The following is a 22,991-nucleotide window of genomic DNA, read 5'->3' on the forward strand; positions in this document are numbered from 1 at the left end:
TAAATCTATTCCTATTTAGGACAGCATTCAGGCATATACTGATGTAAGGCTGTTTGCTTTGTGATATTTGCATGTATTCGTATGTAATTTAGTTGACTGTACTGATACTGAAGTATAGGTACTTAAGATTCTGTGTGTCAATGTAAGTGCTACCGTAATGTCAGTTTAATAACCATAGTCTGCTTAGTGACCAGTGGCAAGGGTTCATCTACATAAAAATAAAATAAAAAAAAGTTTTAAATAACAATATAATACTGATTAGAATGACTTTACCTTCACATGTGTATTTATATTTCAGGGAGGCATAGTAGCATTACGTACAAAGAAAAGGGAAAAACTATTATGCCTCTATTTTTTTTTTTTTTTTTTTTTGCGAGCTCTTTTTCTGATCTGCAAAATACTCATTATGCTCTTTAACCCTGATATAATAGGGTCAAGATGCATATCACCGGGTCTTGGTATCTTTCCTCAGTGCAACTATTGCTCTACTCCTGTCATGCTTTCCTTGTCTTTCTGTAGTCTGTGCTCAAGATTCTCAGTCAAGCTTAGTGCATAATTATGATACCTTCACAGCTACATTATTTCTCAGTATGCTATAGGTTTCTCTTGAATGGGAAATACCATTGCAAGGTTTTGATGGTAGTAGTACTTACACACTGAATAAGAAAGATGATCAGATGTATTGAACTAGGAACCAAAAATTTGGATTCTGGTTGGGTTCAGACATAAACTTATTGCATAGCTATGTTAAGAATGAGATGAATCTTTTAATCTATTTCTATCTCAGTAATATAACGACAGAATACAATTCCACTTTACCTGAACAAAGGCTTTTTGTAAGATAAAATATATTCATAATAGAAATAGCTAGGATAAGAGGCTTGAAGAAAACAGTGTGTTTCACTCTTTAACAAACTCTATTTTTAATATTAGGTCAGATTCATCCAAAAATAAAATGAGGTGTTAGGTATGTTATAGATATGAATAGTGTAACAAAGAATTTACTACTGAAAAGCCAAATGAAAGCTCTGTCAGGCAATGGCCCAACAGAATTTCAGTGTCTTTCAATTACAGTGTTTTTTTTTTTTTTAAGAGGTGTAGTCATGGATTATTTTGAAATCAAAATGCCCCATTTGCATGAAAAGTCACCAATTCTGAAATATTTCTGTTTTCTACATGTCACTCACACTCAATGGGATAAAAAAAATAAAAATTATTTGGTAGCACTAAATCAGACTATTAAAAGCAAAGTTCACATAAGAGCAGAACACTAATTGTGGGTATCTATATATATTAAAAAAAAGTATACATAGGAAACATACATAGGAGCAGTAGAGAAATCTGTATTTTGTACATGTTAAGCCTTTTTCTTTTCTCTCCTTTTTTTTTTTTTTTTTTTTGACACTGTGTAGGGAGAAGTTAATAGAAATTTTTTGTTCTTCGTTATGCCAGTGAAGAATTGAAATATAATAAATTATTTAACCATGAACATCAGTGTTTTTCGGGTGGGGGTCTAATGTGAACTTCTGATGGCTATAAGAAAGCAGAATTAAGTAATTAATTAATTAAGATTTTCCTAAATCTTTTAGCAAACATATGCATACGCTGGACGCAAACAAACAACAACAACAAAATAACATTCGAAGAGAGAGCTTAGTTTTCATTTGTTTTCTGTGGCAAGTATTAAAGAATGCTGCCCCTTACAAAATAACAGATAACTCCATTACAGAGAAACAGAACTGCACATCTGATTTTCTCTTATCAGCTCTGATTTTTTACCATGGCCATAAATCAAGAACACTTAATTACGTACAAATTGCGTATTGTACAAGAAGCATTGTTTTGTTGTGGTGTGTCTAAAATGTGAGTTTGAACTTTGCTGAAAGGGTGAATGCGATGGAGAAAGCTGGTAAGTTTGTTCTATGAGAATTTAGTCAATGCAATCCAGTCAGCATACAATTTTGAACTGCACAGATCCTATTTCAGTAAACGTAGAGTAATTTAGCACTCTAATGAAGCAAACAAACAGACAAAACCAAACCAAACCAAAACCAAACATACCAAAACAAAACAACCAAAAAACCCACAAACAAACAAACAAAAAACACAACAGGCATTTAGATACTGTTCCTTTCCTTACAGAATGTTTAGAAATTAGGTTTTTGAAAGTACTGTGTTGGCTTCATGAAGCTCTACCTTTAATTTCAAAGTAAATTGAATTGCATAAATAATAAATGATTAGATACTTCTATTCCATAATTTTCAGCAACATACTTTTGTGATTTATGAACTAATTTCCCAAATTCTTAATATTTCCCAGTTTTGGCTTCCATTTTGTACTAATGAGGATAAAACTGCTCTTTAGCTACATTTATTAGATCGAATTTATGCCATAAATATTTCTGTTTTCATAACATCCAAATCATTCTTAGACCTGTCAGAAATTTTCCAGCAGGAGGACAATAAAAACCCGTTTAGGAATGTCATTCAAGAAACTATAATTTTGTTTGAATAATAATTTTTTTTTTCTTTTCAAAACACAACAGTGTATAGTTGAATTGTTTCCTCTAGTTTCATCATTGTTTTTCATGAACTACATTAACTTAAATGACTTCCAATTTGTCTAAAATGAAGACATTTGGAAAATTAATTTCTGAAATTGAGAAGTTATTGTTTATAATATAAAAGACTTATAGATACTCCAGAGAAGATGTTTCTTTTTCAGGCAGGATTTTTTAGCAATTTCCTGAAATCAAATAAATTGGTAGAAATGTCAGCGAATGGCTGATGATCAGAAAAGTAGTTCTAAAAACACTACTCATCTATTAGTAAAACTGAGTACCTGCATCTGTTTTACAGTTACTAATGTTTTTTTCTTCTCATTATTCTTCAGTTGATCTGCATCTCAAAAATGACTTAGTTGTGCAATCTACAGTGTGCTACTGGAAATGCAAAAGCCTATATGATGAGAAATTATTTCCTCAATGTTTTGAGATAAATTATGTTTGATATGCAGCTTCCTTATATTTTTGTCATATTTCTGAAAGCTTTAATCTCTATTTAAAACTTATTTTAACACTCAGCATTCATCTGATATTCATCCATCCAAGAAAAACTGCATTATTAGAATACCAAAAATTTGCTTTCCTTTCAGATTTACTGATGGCCTGTCTCAGTGGCATTTACTTCTGCAAGCAAATCCTATTTATACAATATTTCTTCCCGAAAAAACAAATAGCTATGATGGAGAAAGTAACTAGTGTTATTCTTAAACAGAAACTACAACACTAGGAAAGATGAAAAGACTTTTAAAACAAGGTTTTAAATAATATAATCTGTCAATTCTCTGTCAATTCAATGTGATGCATACATATCTATGCAGAGTGGAGAAGGGCTTTTTTCTTTTTAATTATCAATGGTTAATTTGTGAAAAAAGATGAATTTCAGAGGATCAAAGCTGTATGAATTTGAGTTGAATTCATTAAAGTATTGTTGCTAAAAAAGGAAACTTCTAATATTTTGAATATATTGCTTTGAAGGTATTAAAATATTTCTCATCAGAAATGCAGAAACATTTATTTTTCATTTGTTAATTTCTGTTTACAAGATGACCTAGATTGTATTAGAGAAAAATAATTTAAAAAAAAGTAACTTTGGGTTTTAAGAAATATTTTAGATTTACGTCTTGCACATCCCTCAAACTCACAGGGGATATAATTAATCTATGTTAATTTTTCTCTGTTGGCTAGCAAAAGGTATTTCCTAAAATAGAAGGCAATAGAAGATTCCCCTGTGCAAATGTAAATAATTTATTTGTTTCAAGTCTATCCAGTCCATGCTATTTATTAAAACGACTAATATGAACCTCTAGCAATCTGGAATTTATAATCAAAAAGGAGGATTAAAAAATATGCTGCCAACTAGTGAATGAACAACAAAGCAGGTGCCCATTTCCTCTATACTTATATATTTCTTGACCCTTAAATGTCAAGATATCAATACTTTGAAGTATTTAATTTTTACGTATGATGAACTTGCCAACATACCTTGGTGTTTTGATTTTTTTGTTTGTTGGTTGGTTTATTTTCAGTTAGCATAGAAATCCTAACATTTAAAAAGAAAAAAATAAAATATTTTTTTTCAAATATAAAAACATGGAAAATCCACACATTGACTTGATAACTCTTCTGTAGATTTCTTTCAGTTAAAATAACTGTGAGACTACTACTCTTCTAGTCTTGTTTACTGTAGGTAAAGAGCTGTGGTGGATTGTGGGATGTGCTGCATAGAGGTAACACGAACAAAGGGAGGACACCAAGAAAAACCTCTTGTCCAAACCTCTACCTATCCCTCTTCCTGCTTCTTATTTGTAAAAGAACACTCCAGACCCCAAAACACCACAGAATCCTTTTCTTCATTAAATTTATTTGTTCCAAATTAGAATTAAGATTATTTTTTTTTTTTACAAAATAATTTTGAAAATGTAGTTTTCCAGGCCTCAAACAATTTTAAGTACTTTTTAATTTTCTTTTTTATTATTATGAAAAGAATGTCTGGTTGTCCTAATGCTCAAGGAAACTTTGAAGCCAAAAAGAGTCATTTAGTAAGACCAAGAGACCCTGTCCGCTGAACATTGAGGGTGTTGGATAAAATTAGGATCTTCAGTCAGTCCATTTTCTGGAAAGTGTGCTGCATACTCCAAGAATGTATGCAAAGGATAACCAGGGACTTTTATGATCATGGTGACAAAAAACTTAGAAGCCCTTTTTTATTAGCTATTGAACTATTCAATCAGAGAATCCTTGATTAGCTGCACTTGACATCACAATGGAAATGCTATTAAAATAAGATTTTTATTCATTCATTTCAATCTCATATTATTTACAAGATTATATATATATATACACGCCCTTTTTACCATGTTTACACGGTTACCATGTTTACATGATTAAAAGTATTTTTGATACATATACTTCCTCCACAAGGTGCATGTGATTCACTGCTAGAAGAGTTTTTGTTTTTTTTTCGGAAGTATGTTGCATTCCCATGTTTTTAACCAAATGTTTGTATTTTCAGGAGGAAATCAAGGTATTTATTGAAATGCAAGGGAAAATGTACAGGTCTCAGGAGTCTTTAATATTGTTCACTGATCATCAGATACCCTTTATCAAAAGGCAAAATTCTCATATCTTCATGTGAAGCTCTCTTTATCTGGGAAACTAACCTTTAAGGGCACAATTTGGCTCTGTGTATTTTGTGACTTCACATACTTGAATAAGAGAAAGTTAAATAAATGTTTTATGAAGTAGGTAACAGCACAAACCAGTAAATGCCAACATACTTTTTTTTTTTTTTTTTTCCTCAATATTTAACAGCTCATGAACAATACACTTATAAAGAAGAAACCTAAACAGCATTCAGTAAGCATTTGATGTTATGTTTCTGCTTTGCATGTCACTGACTGTGGCATGTGTCAGCATGACCTTATTATAACTCCTGAAATTCTCATTAGCCCAGAAATCATCACACTGGGCTCAAATCTGAGTTCTAATTGCCCTGTACATGGCACTGGCTTCAGTTCAGTGATCCTGAATCATTCACAGCAACACCCAAAATAACAGAGTATTTTAATTTTATGTGACATAGATAAATCAGAAAAACAATTTCCTGACACAGGCAAATGCAGAATTGCATCTGAGAATATAAAAATGTTAGTTACCAAGGAGGAAAAGAAATGAATAAAATGGCATTGAAAAGTCTTATTCAGTGATGTTATTAAAGGACTAGAAAAAGTAAAGCAGCATCAAGGAAAGGTGAGAATGGTTAGAGAGAGCAAATGTTTAAAGCAAGAGCTTGACAAAATAAACAGGTGATGTGATGAAAGTTAAAGAGAACTTAATGCATGCTTGTTTCTTAAAGTGGGTGAGGCAATAGCCAGAAGAGCTAAAGATAGGGAATGTATCAAAATCATTCCCTAGTGAAGCAATATTAAAAAGAAGTGATATTAAATTAAGTTATATTGATTAAGAAGTGATATTAAAACATTAAAAAAATGAAAACCTAACTAGAATCTTTGATACTAAAAAATAATGCATTCCAGAGTTCACTAAAACTCAAACTTTTGAAAACCCAGACAATTAGCTGAAATGTAAGGATTAGAATGTGAGCTTTCATTTCTTAGAGAAATGCTTGACAAGTCTAAATTTTCAGGCTGTAGGACAAAGATCTGCATGTGAGACAAGCCTCGATAGTTCCTTAAGCAAATACATGAGAAAAGGACTCCTCATAGCCTCCTCATTTTAGAGGTATCTCTACTCCACCCAAGGCAATCTCCTACCCATAATCTTCTTTGATTTTGTTCTGAGCTGAATGCCCTTCTATATGTGCCCTGCCATTCTGCTGCCCCTATGTTTAAACATTATTACATGAAGTTTATTTTCTTTTCAGAAATAGTCCCATTACCTGAGTTGTCATTCAGAATGTATTTTCTTAAAATAGAAATCAATCTTGTCAGAAAGAGATAGAAGCAACATGCCCACAGATAATTCTCAAGTAGCTGTCAAGAGTAAGATCTGAACATAAAGAGCCTGGGAGAAGCTGAAAAAAAACAACATGGCTATTGGAACAACTGGAAACACATGAGAACTGGCTGACATATGATTTGGAAGTGACAACCCAGACCATCCTTACTTCTTGAATAGTATTTATTATTATTATTATTATTATTATTATTATTATTATTATTATTATTATTACTTCCCCCCAAAGCCATATTAAGCCGATAGAAGTGGGTATATTTTAGCTGAGGTAAGCTGGACATAGCTCTGTTTCACATCTTGATGAAACTGCATCTCATATGAAAAATTATTCTGCTGAAATTCCTTTGTCGAGTCAGTTTCAACCTTTGCAGATTACGCACAGCAGAAAGCTTGGATTGTGCTCTCCAGTGGCTAGTTCTTGGACTGTGCTTGAACAGCCCAAGAATAAAACACCTCAGCTAAGAAAAATTATAGGAATTCACAAAAGGTTTGGTGAGTTTACTTTGTCACATTTTTAGTGCAAGTACCATTTCAGAAAGAATCAGAGAGAATACTTTTATCTTCAGCTATTCAAAATAGACTAGGTGTTTTACACTATGAAGGCAAATAGCTTTTTTCTTTCTTTTTGGCAGTGAATTCTGTCTTCTAATACAACCAAAGATAGAATGAAGTCTGCAGGATAAGAAAAAATCCTTAATTCTTCTCTACAGCTTAGTCTACCTCTGAAGTTCTCTGTAGAATTATGGATGTAGGCAATAGTAGCTGTCTGCACTACTAACAGTCTTATTAACTTTAGCCCCTGTAACTATCCACTACACAGTTCCTCTTTCTCAGGACCTTCCTTTTCTTATAACCAGCCTGTATGATCTTCTGATCCTTTGTTTCGCTCTAATATGGACAAGAACTCAAACCATATCTGCTGCACCCACATCCACATTACTGCTCTGTGTACCATAACCATGACCTGACCATGGAGCAAGAAATGTCAGAGGCTAAGGGCAGTCTGGAGCCCTGTGTATACAAATGCACAAACTGGCGGCAGGAAATAATGGGTAATATCAGCTGACTTTTCTTATCAAAGCATGTTAGCATCTCTCCTTTAGTTAGGTGTTGGTTTGAAGAAATCACTTAGAAACTTAGGATCTTTGAGACTTTTGCCTTTACATCAAATACTGAGAAAACTGCTTAGCTGATTCATAAATTATCAGGGAGATGAGGAGAGAGTAAAGACAACAAAATTAAGAAATTTTGGTTTTGGGGAAAGTGGCTAAAGAGTGGCATGAAAAATGGAGATACTGTTGGGAAGGAGAAAAAGAACAAATAGAATGAAAAAGTCTCTGGTGAAAAAAATATTTTAAAAAAAGACTAAGGAAATGAAATTTTGCCCAAATGAAAAAATATAAACAGCCCTTTTTATTATTTCAATAGTAAGCCTATTCACTTAAAATCATAAGGAAGACAGGAAATGAAAATATTATTGCTGGTAGAGCAGCAGTACTTGGCCTTAATGATGTATAGTACAAGGTTTATGGAATAGAAGTAGTTTATCAAATCAGAAGAACTGCAGCAAGTTATCCAAGAGTATGCAGGTATGGTGGGGCAAGACAGCATCTGGTACGGAGTCCAGACTGTTTCAGAAACAAGTTCTGGCCTTACTAGCATCAGCCCCTTGGCATTAATGACCATTGTTCCATTTCCATTTAAAAATTAGTACATGTACAACACTTCTACTTGTCATATCTCTGAAAATTAATACTTGAACAAAGCACGTGCTTTCGTTTTTAGTCCTAGGCTGGAACAACATGGAACTGGAGTTTCCTGAACACATGATGGCAGCTTGGGCCTACAAGTGGTAAAACAGCCCCGGGGCAACTCTAAATGCAATGAGCCTCCTGGGAGCTGAGAGCTCTGGGATTTCAGGCGTCTCTGCTGGCCACAGTGACTGTCAGACCTGAGTTGTAAATGGAAATCCTCAGCTGCCTACATGCTGATCTCCAGACTGTAAAGTTGCTTTGTTACTTATTAATTCAGCACTGAGTGAATGCTTCCTGTTGCTCCAAGCTTTATAAGGGTTTTGAGATAGGATTCATGGCATATTATTTTTATACTCATATATACTCATTTTATACTCATATATACTGTTAGCCCCGAGACAGCTATGCTCCAAACCCAGCTGTGTGTCCCTGCAACCACGGCATGGCATAATCATAAAGCAAACACAATCCAGTTGCTGATAATGAAGAATTTTAGTTCCCTTTGAAAGGGTATTTCAGAATCTCCTGCATGTGAGAGGTAGAATGGGTATTTCTATCTAATACTGCATCTAATACTCCAAATCATACTATTGAATTTCACTGTATTATCCTAGTGCTCAAGATCTTCTGATTGTCAGTGCTCCTTGTCAGTGCTTGTCTATGTACCTCCTTTTAGCAAAAAGACAGTTAATTAAATTTGGAAATAAGATCAGTCCTGAAGAAACCATCCTTGAAATCTCCCACCAGGCTGAAGGAAGGATTTCAGCAATACATACCTATTATACACCCCTTAAAATTTCTTTAAATGTGCTCTTCTCTGTCTTGTCTTTTTATTTCTAATTAGATATGGCACTATATTAAATCCTTTATTCAGAATGTGGTAGGATGATTTACCTAATTTATGTTTGCACAAAGATATCTTATCAAGGGAAAAATGTTTCTTTGGATTGGCACAACCTACCCACCCTATATTTCCCTCCAGTTTTTACTTATCTTCAAGCTGTTATTAATTCTCTTTAAAGAATCCTCCAAAATAATATTAAAAAGCATTGCATACTAGTGAGTCTAAAAGGTCTAGCCTTCTAGATTAGTCTTTTAGCCTATTTTTTCCATCCATTTCACTACAAGTGCTACCCCTACTGATCCATCAGTCCCACAGTGTCTGTTTTCCAATTTGAAAACTTTATATATTTTGGCTACTTGACCTTATTTTCATGTCTAGTTCATGCAAAAATAAGGGATAGAGATTACCCAGCATCCTATATTAATCACATGAAACTCAATGAATTTTACTATCTATAATGACAGCAATACATTCTTGCTTCATATTGCAGTTTCCATTAGAGCCTTTTCCCCTCTCCTATGTCAAATATAATCATCCTCACTGAACACTAAAGCAAATTATTCTTCTGGTTTAAGAGCCAGAACTGTCTGCATAGTAATTATAACCTTTTACTTACTTGATTTCTTGCTTTTTATTTCAATATATTTTTGATTTTATACATAAATATAAAAGCATATAAATATATATAAGTTTATATTCTGTAAATTTTTCAATTGGTACTACAACCACCTCTATTTTTGTATGAACATGTACATGAAAAAAATTTATATTTTCAAGAGCTAGGCAACTGCTGTTTACAAATAAGCAAATGTATATTTCTACAATACACATGCCCAAACACTGAAATAACTATTTGAACACCAAACACAAAATCTGAAAACATAAATAGCAATTATTAAAAACAAATACTGAGAAAGTAGTTAGAACCTGAGGTCCTTAAAAATAACATAGGAATAAAGTTTGGCTTTTTCACAGTGCTTCATCTTTTCTTTTGAAAAAGTTTGATTTATTATTTAATTTCTGGGTAAAATAGACGAGCAGAGATTTTGTTCTTTTGTTACTCTCAGCCTGCTCTCAATTTTCTGATGTATTCTCTGGCTTCTGGTTTTTACAGAACCGATACTTTGTCCTATTAGTAAACTACCCCTAAAATGGAAAAAAAAAAAAAAAAAAAAAAAGAGGACCCTTACAAATCATCAGGCATCTGAAACAGACTCCTTCATGATATGTGTTTTTTTTAGTTCTTGTCCTAAAATAGGATCCTAGTAGCTTGGGTGCTTCCTTGCTGCTTGGTCAATTTCCACCTCATTATGCCCAGCATTAGCTTGCAGGATTAGGTGATAGTCAATGGTATGAGAGGCTTGACAGAGAAGAGAAGAAAAACTATTAAATTTGATCTAGCAGTTGTCCCCAGAGAACAACAACAAAGTAATTTACCCCCTTATTAAGGAGGTTATTCAGGGCAAAGCCATCAGCATTTAACTATTGCCTGCCTCTTTTGTGCATAGATATTGCCTATTACTGCACCATGTTTTAATGTAGTATTAGCCTAAAACCAATATTTGGGGACCTATCATATTGACAGTTTAGTTTTCCTAACAGTGTTCTTATGAGAAAAGTTAGCAAGAGAAATATGAAGATTAAATTATTAAGATATAATTCATTTTCCTGATTCTAAGGCATGATTCTCTTATGCTGCTTATCCCACCTAATGAAAGTCAGATTTAATTATGTTTTAGGTTTTGAAACAAAAGGGCTTACCAGCTTTCAAGAAGGATTTTATAAAACATTTTCTGAAAACAAAATCTTGCTAGTTATTATTTGGAAATGTAAGATAGGAGAAAGTTATGACCAAAGTGGCTGGGCACATAGATATCATTTTTACACAAGGTATTTTCAATACAAAATATTTCAAATGGTTCTGTGTATGAAGACCTCAAATTCTAGATATAGAACAAGGAGGGATAGAAGAGGCAGAGTTGTAGAAATTTGAAGATAATATGAATCCTTTTCTTTCTGGCTCCCTGTCCAGAACAGATTGGCCTAAAATTCCAGGACTTCCACCTCAAACACTATGAAACCTGTGTGTGTCTTTGTCCAAATTTTATACTTCAGTTTTATTCTTAATAATCAAGGTGGTCAAAATTCCACTTTTTAATTTCAGCAGTGAATTGTTTTACATATGACTATTTTGCAACATCTTTTTTTCCCCGATTAATATATATATTATATAAAATATTTTATATAATGCTTATTTAAAAAGAATTTTATTTTATAAAAATGGCTATAATTTAAGCATACTCATTTATTGCTTGACTGCAAATACATATACTGATATGAAAAATTAAGGATTTTTTTTTTTTGTATTTTAATGAACCAAATTATTTTGTCTTTCTGACCTGTATACAACTATTCACATGAGCCTAATACATTTGCATTCATGCACTGCATCTCGCTATCTAACTGCAATAGTCTGTGCCTACTGAAAAAAATAATTTTAAAGCTCAGCAAATTCTTCTCTCCCAAGTCTCCATTAATTCCGAAAGTCCCAAGCTCAGGAAATGTTGCATTTGGGAAAAAAAGCTCTACAGGGCTTTATGACTGCCAGTATTAAATACTGGACATTTTGACTAAGATTATATTAAAATATTAAACAGTGCAGGACCTGGGCCAGAACACTGCAACTCAATCATCTAGGTGGTTTATTTGTTTATTTTATTTTTTTTTATCAATTGAGAATCAGTTATGACTCTCCCAATTTGCAGGCTCCCTTCAGAAGATCACATGAGTCAAAGACCATTCCCACTCAGTATTTAAGATGCAACTATTCTGTTTTAGAGAAAAAAATAATTTTACAATATCAATGTACTTGTATCAGCTCGGCCATAGGCCAGAAGATGGCCCCTGACATTTTTTTGTTTCTGTGATAGGGGTAGACCACTGGGATATGTCATATTTAGGTTGATGACAGATTAGTTTCAACGTATTCTGCAATCAATTTAATGGTAAATTATTGCTTGCTGATAACACATTTAAAATTAGCAAAAAAAAACATTCTATTTTGAGGTAAAATTAATGCAAGTCTTGAACTTTAAAAAAAAAAGTTACTTTTTTTTTTTTTTTTTTATCATTTGAAGTAAGAACTAGAATTTTCATAGGGATATATATGGTCTGAGTGCCTAAGTGCATTTTATGGTCAGAAACAATCAAAGAAAGCTGCTATTATTTACAGTTCTTTAAAGTTACAAAAAATGTCTGCAGGTTACCTCCTAGAAAGATTCATGCCAAAGCCAATAAATTTATGCCATAGCAGTAGATATCATCAATTTTAAAGATAAAAAGTTAAGAATTTTAAAGAAGGAGCATCACTAAATTCAAACACATAGCAGCACTTATGTACAAAAACTTCCAGAATTCAATATAGACGAAATATAGTAAGAATAAAATCACTTACACATGCGCTAATGCTGCTTGACCAGACATAAAGGTTGTCACTTCATCTTTTTTTTTTTTTTTTTAATATATATATATTTTTATTGAGTTCATTATTAATGAGAAGGCAGAAAGCTGAATGAAGATTCAGTAGAATTCTCATTAATTAAGTCCACTTTGGAAAAATGAGCTGAAGGAATGGGGGAGCTGGAAAACATTCAGCAGCAATGGGCATCATGGTAATGAATAAAGCCAAAAGACAGGAGAGGTGAATGTCTAAAATATAAGTTGCACAAGCAACAAGAGGTGATTTTAACACTAGTGAAGTCAATCCTGAAGACACAGGCTAATCTGTTTTACCATACTTTTGCATTTTTATACCATTATTTAAATATTAGAAATAATTAGGCAAAGAATGGTCTTCACATTCTTTTAAGTGAGACAAGTTCCAGCCTCTTCCTCAAAGTTTTGGGCCTCTCAGAAAATTTGTTTGCATGGACAACTTCCTGCACATGATTTCTGCAACAATCCTTACTGGTCTATCATCTTAAATACCTTTGCAAATATTAGGAAGGACATTTAACCAATATTTTCGTGTAGCAATTCACTGTAAACACTGCTAGGCAGGTACAGAGCACTTCTCGTGAGAGAAACACAAGAGAAGACCTTTGATTTTTTGTGATACTCATATATACTCATTATCCATCCATGTAGACTACAGTATTTACTGAGGCACATGCAAGCACTGCAAGAAAAAGCTTTCACTGTACATTTTTCTAAATTGTATCTTTCTTGGTCTACAAAATCTAGTCAGTTTAAGACTTGATATTTTACTATTTATTTATTCCTCTACTTTTGTGAATATGGACAGCAAACTCTTTTTTTTTTTTTTTTTTTTTTTTTTAATTTGCAAAGGTAGACTTACTTGATAATGAAATTTTGAAGTGTATGCATGGAGTATTCAAAACCCAACAATCCAGAAACACCACTTAAAAAAAGTTTATAGATATATTTTTCAATAACAGCTCATAGGAAAACAAAATCTGCATCAGACAAAATTAAACAGTGCTGTAGTCAATTAATCCTAAAAATGTTCCATATGTTCCTATTCTGAACACTGGTGAAAGTATATTTCTAAAGTGTTCTGCTACAGGAAGCGAGTCTTTCCAAGAAGTAATGTATTTTACACTTTGTGTGATAGAAGTTTATACATTTTTTTGGACTAGTTAGAACAAATTGGAGTTTACCAGTGGTTTGGATACGTAAGAGTCATTAAGCAGACAGTGATTTCTACTATTTGCTTGTCCTGGTTTCAGTTAGGACAGAGTTAATTTTCTTCCTAGTAGCTGGTCGAATGCTATGTTTTGGCTTAGCATGAGAAGAGTGCTGATAACATGCTGATGTTTTAATTGTTGCAGAGCAGTGCTTACACCAAGCCAAGGACGTTTCAGCTTCTCGCTCTGTCCTGCCAACTGGGGATGAAGCAAGAGCTGGGAGGGGACAGACCCAGAACAGGTGACCCAAACTAGCCAAAGGAGATATTCCATACCATCTGACGTCATGCTAAACAATATATAGGGGTGTCCTATATATATATGGGGTGGCTCTGGGAAGGAGGGGCAGACTGCTAGGGGTTAGGCTTGGCATTAGTCAGCGAGTGGTGAGCAATTGCATTGTGCATCACTTGTTTTGTACAGATTATTATTAGTAGTACTATTATCATTATTGTTATTATTATTATTGTTAACATTTTTTTCCTGTCTTAATAAACTATCTTTATCTCAACTCATAGGCTTCACTTTCCTGTTTCTCTCCCCCATCCCAGAGAGGGAGGGCAAAGGGTGAGCGAACAGCTATGTGGTGTTTTGCTGCCGGCCGGGTTAAACCACAACATTGCTTTTAATAAAGACTTAATTCACTTTGAGAATACTTGATTTTAAAACAATTCTTTGAATAACACCTACTTGAGGTCTTGGGAAGGTTCTGCTCTGATATGGGGTGTCTCCACAGAGTGCCCAAACACTGCCCCTTCCGTGCCTAAAATACATAAATAAAATACAGTACAATTAATTTGAAAAATAAAAACACATTGAAATGTATGATCACAAATTGACATTTTTAGGATACAATATCTGATTGAGTCCTTTGTCAATGCCCATCAGTGTTTCTTCATATTTGTGCTAGCATTTCTATGTCAAAGTCTGGACTGATCACTTGAGACTTTAGACTACTGCTTATCAGAAGTCTAAATTTCACATAAATTTCACATGAATTTCACATAAAAATCTGAAAACAGTTATACAACCAAACTTTTCAATGCTGTCTTGCCTGAACACTCATTTTAACACTGCAGACGGATTGCTTTTCTGATAAGGAAAATAATATAATTTTGTTTGAAAAAATAAAAAAAAAAGAACAAAAACACATTTTAAAAGTACCTACTCATTTTGACTACTTAAATCAAGATCTCAAGCTTCCAAAAGTTTTGAAATGCCAGTCTTCCTTCTGAAGTTGCTAGCCTAAATCTCCAAGAGTTCCAGAACCTCCTTCCATCAGCCCTTTGACAGCAATGCTTTTCAAAGAGACTTATTTGGAATGTCCTTTTCTAGTGTGTGTGCTGGGGAAGAATACCACCTACTGGGCACTCAAAATCCGAGACAGAGAAAAATGGGTTCCTATTTCCTAAGACTGAAATTATTCTCTACTGAATTTTAATTTCTATAACCAGACCCAAGCTGCATATGAAAAGTTCATATTTGTAGTTACATGACAGACTTTTCATTGAAAAAATTCCTTTTTGATTTAGGGCTCTGAGAAATATTCACTGAAGTTATTTGAAAAAAAGGGCAAATTTCTACACAATTCATTTTTAAATGTAATGATTTTTTAAAGAGAACAACAATAAAAAATTAGTATACATATGATTAGAGCAAGTTTTTTTTATTAAAGTAATAGAACACTCAAGAAAGTGACACATAGGGAATAACACTATAAAATCAGTATTTCTCTTAACTCTCAGACACAAAGACTGAACACATAACAGTCATTTATATCACTCAATTTCCGTTTTATGGACAGCAATAGTCTACCTCTGCTGTTAGGCATTCAAATGTTATGAAGAACCACAGGCAGGAAAAAGCAGCACATCTTTATACCTAAAAGTACTCACAGAGTGCTGTGTAGGATCTGCTTTTTAAACCTGATGTTTCCCTTGCAGTTCTGATACCTTTAAAGGATAGGAGTAGCATGCCTCTATAGCCTTAATTTCTGTTACTCCAAACTGAAATCTTACCCCCATCCATAATGGCATGCAAAAAATCCCAGTGGACCTGAATACTGTGTATCAGCGGGTACATCCAGATCACATTCACTTCTTTAATCAGCAGATTTAAATATTTTCAAGTCCAAAGACTCTATATTTTTGAAGGTGGAACTGGGATATGAAGATGCAAAAAACTGCACAAAATATCAGTCTTATGAGAAGACCACAGCTGCAATATTTGGAAGAGCAGAATTAATACAAAGATGCATAAAACATTACTATAGCGATGGGTCAGACACTAAATCAATCAGAAGTGCCAAAGATAATATTAGGGAAAGACTAATAATAGAAGATAAATGACAGCTGGTTCTAAGCCACTGTTAACATCTCCTATTTTCAGCAGCATTTCTTAAAAAAATTAGAGGATGTTTTCTCCCTTACAAAATTGAAATTTGGACAGAAAGATTATCTTGTTCAAGAAGATTGAAAATCTAAGCAGGTAGAGTTAATCTGATATAGTTAAATAAAATTCCAACCAAACCAGATGTGTTTCTTTTGCTACTTGAAGATGTATGTTTTTGTTTTTTTTTCTCCACACACCCAAAACTGCAGGTATAACTGCTTTTGTAGTAAACACTTTATGCTCAAAAAATATGAATTCAAAAAATAACAAGGAAGAACATCTCCTTTTTACTTTACACTGGAAGGAAAGCAGGCATATATAATTCTCTCATATTTAGGAAGGAAAGTGAGAAATATCAACCAAACAGAATTTACTGACATGTTTCAAGCAGTAAAGTAACAGGATCAAGAAAAATGGAAAGAAACTATATAGAAAATGGGAGGCATGTAAGCTTGTTAAGCATTACTTAAAAATACAAAACAGCAGAGAAGCTACAGGAAGGTATTATTTATTTTTTAATTTATTATATAGCAACTTTATATTGCTTTGATGAGAAGTTAGATCACATTATATACTGCTTAGGAAATGGTGCTAGAAAAACTTTTTTTTTGTGCATAATATATATATAACAATAAAAATCAGGATTCAAATTGAATAGCATGGATTTTTTTTTTTTTTTTTTTAATGAAAGATATGTACTGTAGGTACTTAATCACTTTCAATGTTAAAATGTTTATTTTTTTACAGATGATAAGACAAATAATTGTAATTCCTGACCTACAGAATCATAACCAAGACCTACTTTGAGATGACTGGAATTCTAGACAGAGACAAAGGTTAAAAAAAAAAAAAAAAAAAAAAAAAAGACTTGAACCTTCAAGCCCTTTCAAGTACAGCTCAAAAGGAAGTAGTTAGGGAACTGAATTCAAAGGAACATGAGTTAGAATGGATAGCTATAGAAAGTGAACCTTTCAGAGGAAATAAAATAGCAAGGGCAGTGAGTACGTGTAAAGGATATAAAATCAAAAGTCAAAGTGTAACTGAATAAAATTACTCCCACCTCCAGCTTCCAGTGGAAAAGAATGAGTTAAGTAAAGACTTCACTAAGGAAGAAGCATCTGTGAAGACAAAGTCTTGGTCAAAGAACAACAGTCTCTATAGTTTGCTGGATAAATCTCAGGGAGTAACATCAGTCAGGCAAAAAGGCCAGAAGTGTATTTATAGAGAAACCTACTTATGCACAGCAGATTTATAAACACCAGACATCTAAAATACACTTTTTTGACACAAAGCAGATCAAAGTAATCCTTTCAGCCCAAGCAATAGTCACACATTTCCACCAAAACTGAAAATAAACGTATATTCAGAATTCAGAGAGACCAATATAAACTACTCATTCCTGCTCCATTTACTGGTTACTGAAATTCAGCCTTTTGGAAATGATGAGTTTCATAAAATCAATGGAAATACAATGTTGATACTTGGTACTGGATTATATTCATTTACGTATGTGCATGCTAAAGAAATTTTGTCATTTATCTAACAAGCAAATGATCCTTTCTTGATTTATGAGTTAGCTCACAGAACAACACTGGTACTTTTTAGTGACTTAATAACTGACTGAAACAAAATGACCAGCACCCAAGCATATTACAAAAAGAATAAAAGAATACAAGCTAAAGAGTTGATATGCCAAGAATCAAAAACCAATAAATTATTTTGCTGAGAATAATCAACCATATATTATCCCACTCACATTCTTCTTGCAAGAAAATTACCTCAGATGAGCTGACAATGAATTTGCATAGCATTTTGATGTGCACAAATTATGTAGCACTGCAGCATCACAGGCACAGTTGAATCTTATTGCCTTGATCTTTCCCTAGGCTTTTCAGAAACGTCAAGTAACAATACAATGAAGTATTACGATTATGCAAGTGTTAGGCTGTAATGCCAATTTGTCCTCTGAGTTACAGTGTTTAAAGAAGAATTTGTAATTTTTTTTTTATCATTTTTGAAGCTTGCCATTTAACTCATTGTAAATTCATTAAGTTAAAGCATCCAAAGGTTTCACAGAGAAATATGAGTAATTAAACAAGATCGCTTTACCACTGCAGAGACCTTGAACACATAGACTTTTTATTCTAAGAGTTTAATTCCTATTAAAAATTAATAATTAATTAATTCACCATGAGTACATAGCTAAAAGTGTCTTTGTGGGATTAGCTAGCCACTGTTCAACACTAAGACCTTGGAAAGGTTGACCACTGCCAGACTGAAAAAAACAACACAGAGGCATTTGTCTAGACATATCAATGATCACAGAAAGACCACAGAAAATATTTATTTATTAAAAGCCCAGTTATTATAAATTATATTGGGCAGATTAGAGACCTAAAGGAGTTAGAATGCAGCTTCTGGACCACACATTGATTGTGCAGCTCTTCAAGGCTTTCAATTTTTTTATTTTTTATTTTTTTAAAAAAAGAAGGGGTGGGTGAGATGGGAATGTAATTTAGCTAGATACTTGTATTAAAAAAGCATGATGAAACTGGATTTTTCCTAGGGAGGAATACAGAACTAAAATGAAAGAAGTTAGATTATTTTGTGGAAACACAATTGGCCTGGTTGTTGGGTTTTCAATCTTGCAGAGTCTCTCAGAAGCAAAACTGACTAAGGCTAAAATTTGAATTTATGGTATTGATATGGCCACATAGGAATTATAATACAGGCAGGAAGTTGTAGTATGTCTTGACTAGATGCAGCTGTTTATATGTAGACTAAAACATGAGCATTGAAGGCTTCAGAGATAAGTCATTATTTAAAAGTAATTTTTGAAATGAATGATTTAGATTCATTACTCAAAGACCTTGAACATTACAAATGTTTGATGAGTATTTTTCACATGGCAACATTACCAGAGTAAAGACGTTCTAAGCCTTTCATTTTGGTAAGAAATGTGACTGACTTCCTTGATATATTAAAATTCTGTATCTTCAGTGTAATAAATTTTGATCGAAGCAAATCCAAACTCCAGTAAATACTTGAAAAATTGAAACAAACATTTATCTTCTCAAGTCGTGTTAACTTGCAAGGAGTACAAACATTTGATACACTGTTTAATAGTGGTGTACAGTTAAGACTCCTCCCACGCAGATGTTGCAAAGCAAATAAAACTGGATTATGCCTATGTGTTCGTTAACTCAAACATTTACTTGCTTATAGGTTCTTATCCAAAATCAATATTTTGCATAGTTTACTATGCTGAAAAAGTGAATCAATTTGAAAAAAACAATAAATAAATTTGAACTGAGCATAGGAATAACATAATTAAATTAATAATTGGATATGAATATTCTAAATAATACTTCCTGGATAAAAGGAAGTCATTATAAAATAAAACTGCTGCGAATTAAAATTAAAACTGAGTATTTCTTCAAAACTGAAATGAAACTGAAAAACATAATTGAAAAACAAAACAAATAACAAGTTTTAAAAAACAGTAATTTTCATGACATCGACTTTTTTCCCATAGAGTACAAATCAGAGAAAAATATTAAAATAAAAATGATTAACAATATTCTGCTTGAATTGATAGTCTCCCTGAAAAGCTACAGAAGCTATATGTAGATGAATAGATTTAAACCTTACATTTAAATTTCACAGCAAATAACTACTAAAAAAAACAAAACATTTTTTCCTAAATATCAATGATAGTCTATTATCATTGCATTATTATTAGTCAATTCGTGTATTATCATATAATTAGTCTAATTAGTTTATTATCATAGTATTATTATTTTTTTTTTCTTCTTGTAAAATGGTGTAGATAATTTCACAATAGTGGGAAGCAGAGTAGAAAATGTCCTTGTCAACATTCAAAAACCGAATTTTAATTGTATTATTTTTGTAATTAATAAATCAAAAAGGGAGACTGTATTTCCACTTGGTTTTAGAAGAAAACGCTAGGATTTGGAAAACCCAGACTTATACTATAATGAATACTTAATTCAGTTACAAATTAGAATAGCTGTTTCCTTGATGAAAAATTAACGATTCAATGAAAGAGAGGACAATTGAACAGTCAGTAGCTTGATAACCAAGGTACTCAACTAGGATGTGAAAGAATGGGACATGAACTTGCATCTCCCAAGTACAAAATGAAGGCTTAAACTTCAAGACTAACTGAATTACCTTATCATTTCATATTACTTTTTACTACAAGTAAAGTGTCTTGCATTTGTACAGAATGCTGATATTCCATAGATGATATTCCATAATTAAATGGTTTGATTTTGAAAAGTACAAAGCTCAGAGGAATTTATCAGGAGTTCCTCTGTTATTTCTAAACATCTCATTAGTTGCCTAACTTAGGAGTAGAAATGATTTATATTTTGTCTATAGCCAAAAATGGGAAAATGGTATCTCTAAGGTTTAGTTAACTACTGATACTGAACCGAGACTAGAACACCAATTTTCCCAACCTAATTAAGCTTTTGCTTTTAACATTTGATCATCAAGATACCTGAATTATATCTACATTGGAAGAGCTTGGTTGGAAATCTCACTTTAAATATATCAGAAGTCATCTAAGTCACCCTTAGTGTTAGAACTGATTGATGCTTATATATGCTTATACAGATATATACGGTGTTTAAGGAAAGGTTGGACTTGATGCTTAGTGGGTAACATTGGTTGTAGGGTGGACCAGATGATCTGGGAGGTCTTTTCCAACCTTAATGATTCTGTGATTCTACTTTAGTGGTAACTGCTTCATGCCATATCTGGTATTCAAGACAAGCTTAAGATGCACTTAATGAATTTTGAAGTCACCACAAATATATGTTAGGACTGCACATATATCTGCAATTATATAACCAATTTTGTAATAAAAAATAATTATGATTTTATTAAACGCTCAAAATTAACTGCAAAACTCCCAACTGTTGGATAAAGAATTAGAAATTTTTTTAAGAACTTCAAAGCCTAAATTTTGTTGTTTTGTAGGGACATGTAATTTTCAGCTTGTTTGGATATCATGCTTTCTATTACAGGAGCAAACTTACCTCAAATGTTTAGAGTTACGTATCCTTACATGCAAGGATTGTGAATCATCTGTTTTATTTTTTAAACGTAATTCTTCTTATCTTGCGTAATCACTGGTTCTTTCTGATTTCAGGATATGTAAGATTACATCTCAGATATTCAATAATTTTAACAGGGTGAAAAAATATGATCCAACTTATGATTTTATTCTGTGTTCCCAGACTTTGCCTGCCTCTGTCCTTTCTTATCTCTTTGCATGTAAGAAGTGTACAAAATGACCATAACCTTTCAGGTGATTGTTTTACCACCATTTTCTACTCCAGAAAAATTATGTACATTATGTCAGTGTATGTGCCGATGACTGTTTTCACTTTTGGCATTTTGTCATGGAACTTTTGAACTAGAAAGTTTTGTCTGGTGTCTGTCTTCTCTCAGTTTGCAGAGAGAAATGATGCTATTTCTGGAAGCTCTTAAGATCTGCAAAGCAAATTTGAAATTCTTAGTTTAACCTGAAGAAAAAACTATTTTCAAGATAGATAGTTTCAATGTTTCAAAGGAATATAGCTATCAGAGAAAATTCAAGATGTAAAGCAATTTTTGTTTTCAGGTAGATGAGCTATACAGAGCTATACTCACTTCACATTTTTAGTATTTTGATTATTGGCTTTGTCAAATATATACCAATAATCTCTTTAGAAAATATGAAAAGACACATATATGAGAAGAACCTGATCAACACCCGTGAAGCTGACAGATGGAATATCCCAAGTCATAAATCAATGCTTTTTCAGATACAAGGATCATTTTTACTGTGTGGACAACTCATCTTAGCCTATTTATGTGGGAAAGGACACAAACCTGGATTGCCATGTGACAATTAGATCTTTGCAATTAGATCTGCATCTAGGCTTTATGGTGAGATCACAAATATCTGCTGCTTTTTTGTCTGAGGACCTAGAACAAATTGCCAAGGTAGGCTCTGACAGACAGGTGACATTCATACATGGTGTTACTAAAAGCTGGAATGTGAATTCCATATTCTATTTCCTGTCTGCCTTCCTGTCGGAAGTTAACAGAATTTCAAACGCAGCAGATATCAGAATGTCAAATACTTAAACGATATGATCCCAGTATCTATAAGATTTCTGTATTTCTCAGTGTTTTGACCTTCCATGATAATTCTGCTTTTCTGAAATATTAGCACTATCTACTAACAAGTGAGATTTTATGTTCTATACTGGGGTTTCAAAAACCCAATTTCAAGATTTTGGAATCTACATTGCAGAATGTGAGTGTGACTACAAAATCACCAGTTTTCTACTTGTCACACAGAGATTTGATAACGAATATAGAAAACGTGCTGAGGAAGAACATTTTCAAAGAAAGCTTACGTGCAATAATATGCCTTTGCTTCTTTTCTCTACCATTGCTGCAGCATAATGAAGAATTGTTATGATTATGTGATAATTACATATCATTCTTACAATTTACTTGGGTTTTATTTATGCAAAGGGAAACCACAAAACAGTAGGACTATTATTGAGATTTTTAAAATAAATCTATTATATCATTTTTACTGTATAGCAATTAGGATGCCCTTGATAAATTATAATCAAATATTTAGATAAATACATTTCTTTACCCTCTAGAGGGCACTAACACACACAGAAAAAGTCTATCATATACAAGTATATAGTATGTATTTAAAAAG

At 32.8% G+C, this 22,991-nt stretch overlaps 1 protein-coding gene across 3 annotated transcripts in view; it reads right to left on the reverse strand.

The window, feature by feature from the left end:
* The window catches only part of SGCZ (sarcoglycan zeta), a gene marked incomplete at both ends in the record, with an annotated part of 451,496 nt that overhangs the window by 13,984 nt on the left and 414,521 nt on the right, over positions 1 to 22,991 (reverse strand). For all 3 annotated transcript variants that reach the window (XM_084286195.1, XM_084286196.1, XM_084286194.1), the window contains one exon: positions 14,534 to 14,606. In XM_084286195.1, the coding sequence (XP_084142321.1) occupies positions 14,534 to 14,606 (73 nt within the window). The remainder of the gene's footprint in view (positions 1 to 14,533; positions 14,607 to 22,991) is intronic.

Source organism: Netta rufina (assembly GCF_964035555.1).
Source record: "Netta rufina genome assembly, chromosome: 4".
Taxonomy (NCBI): domain Eukaryota; kingdom Metazoa; phylum Chordata; class Aves; order Anseriformes; family Anatidae; genus Netta; species Netta rufina.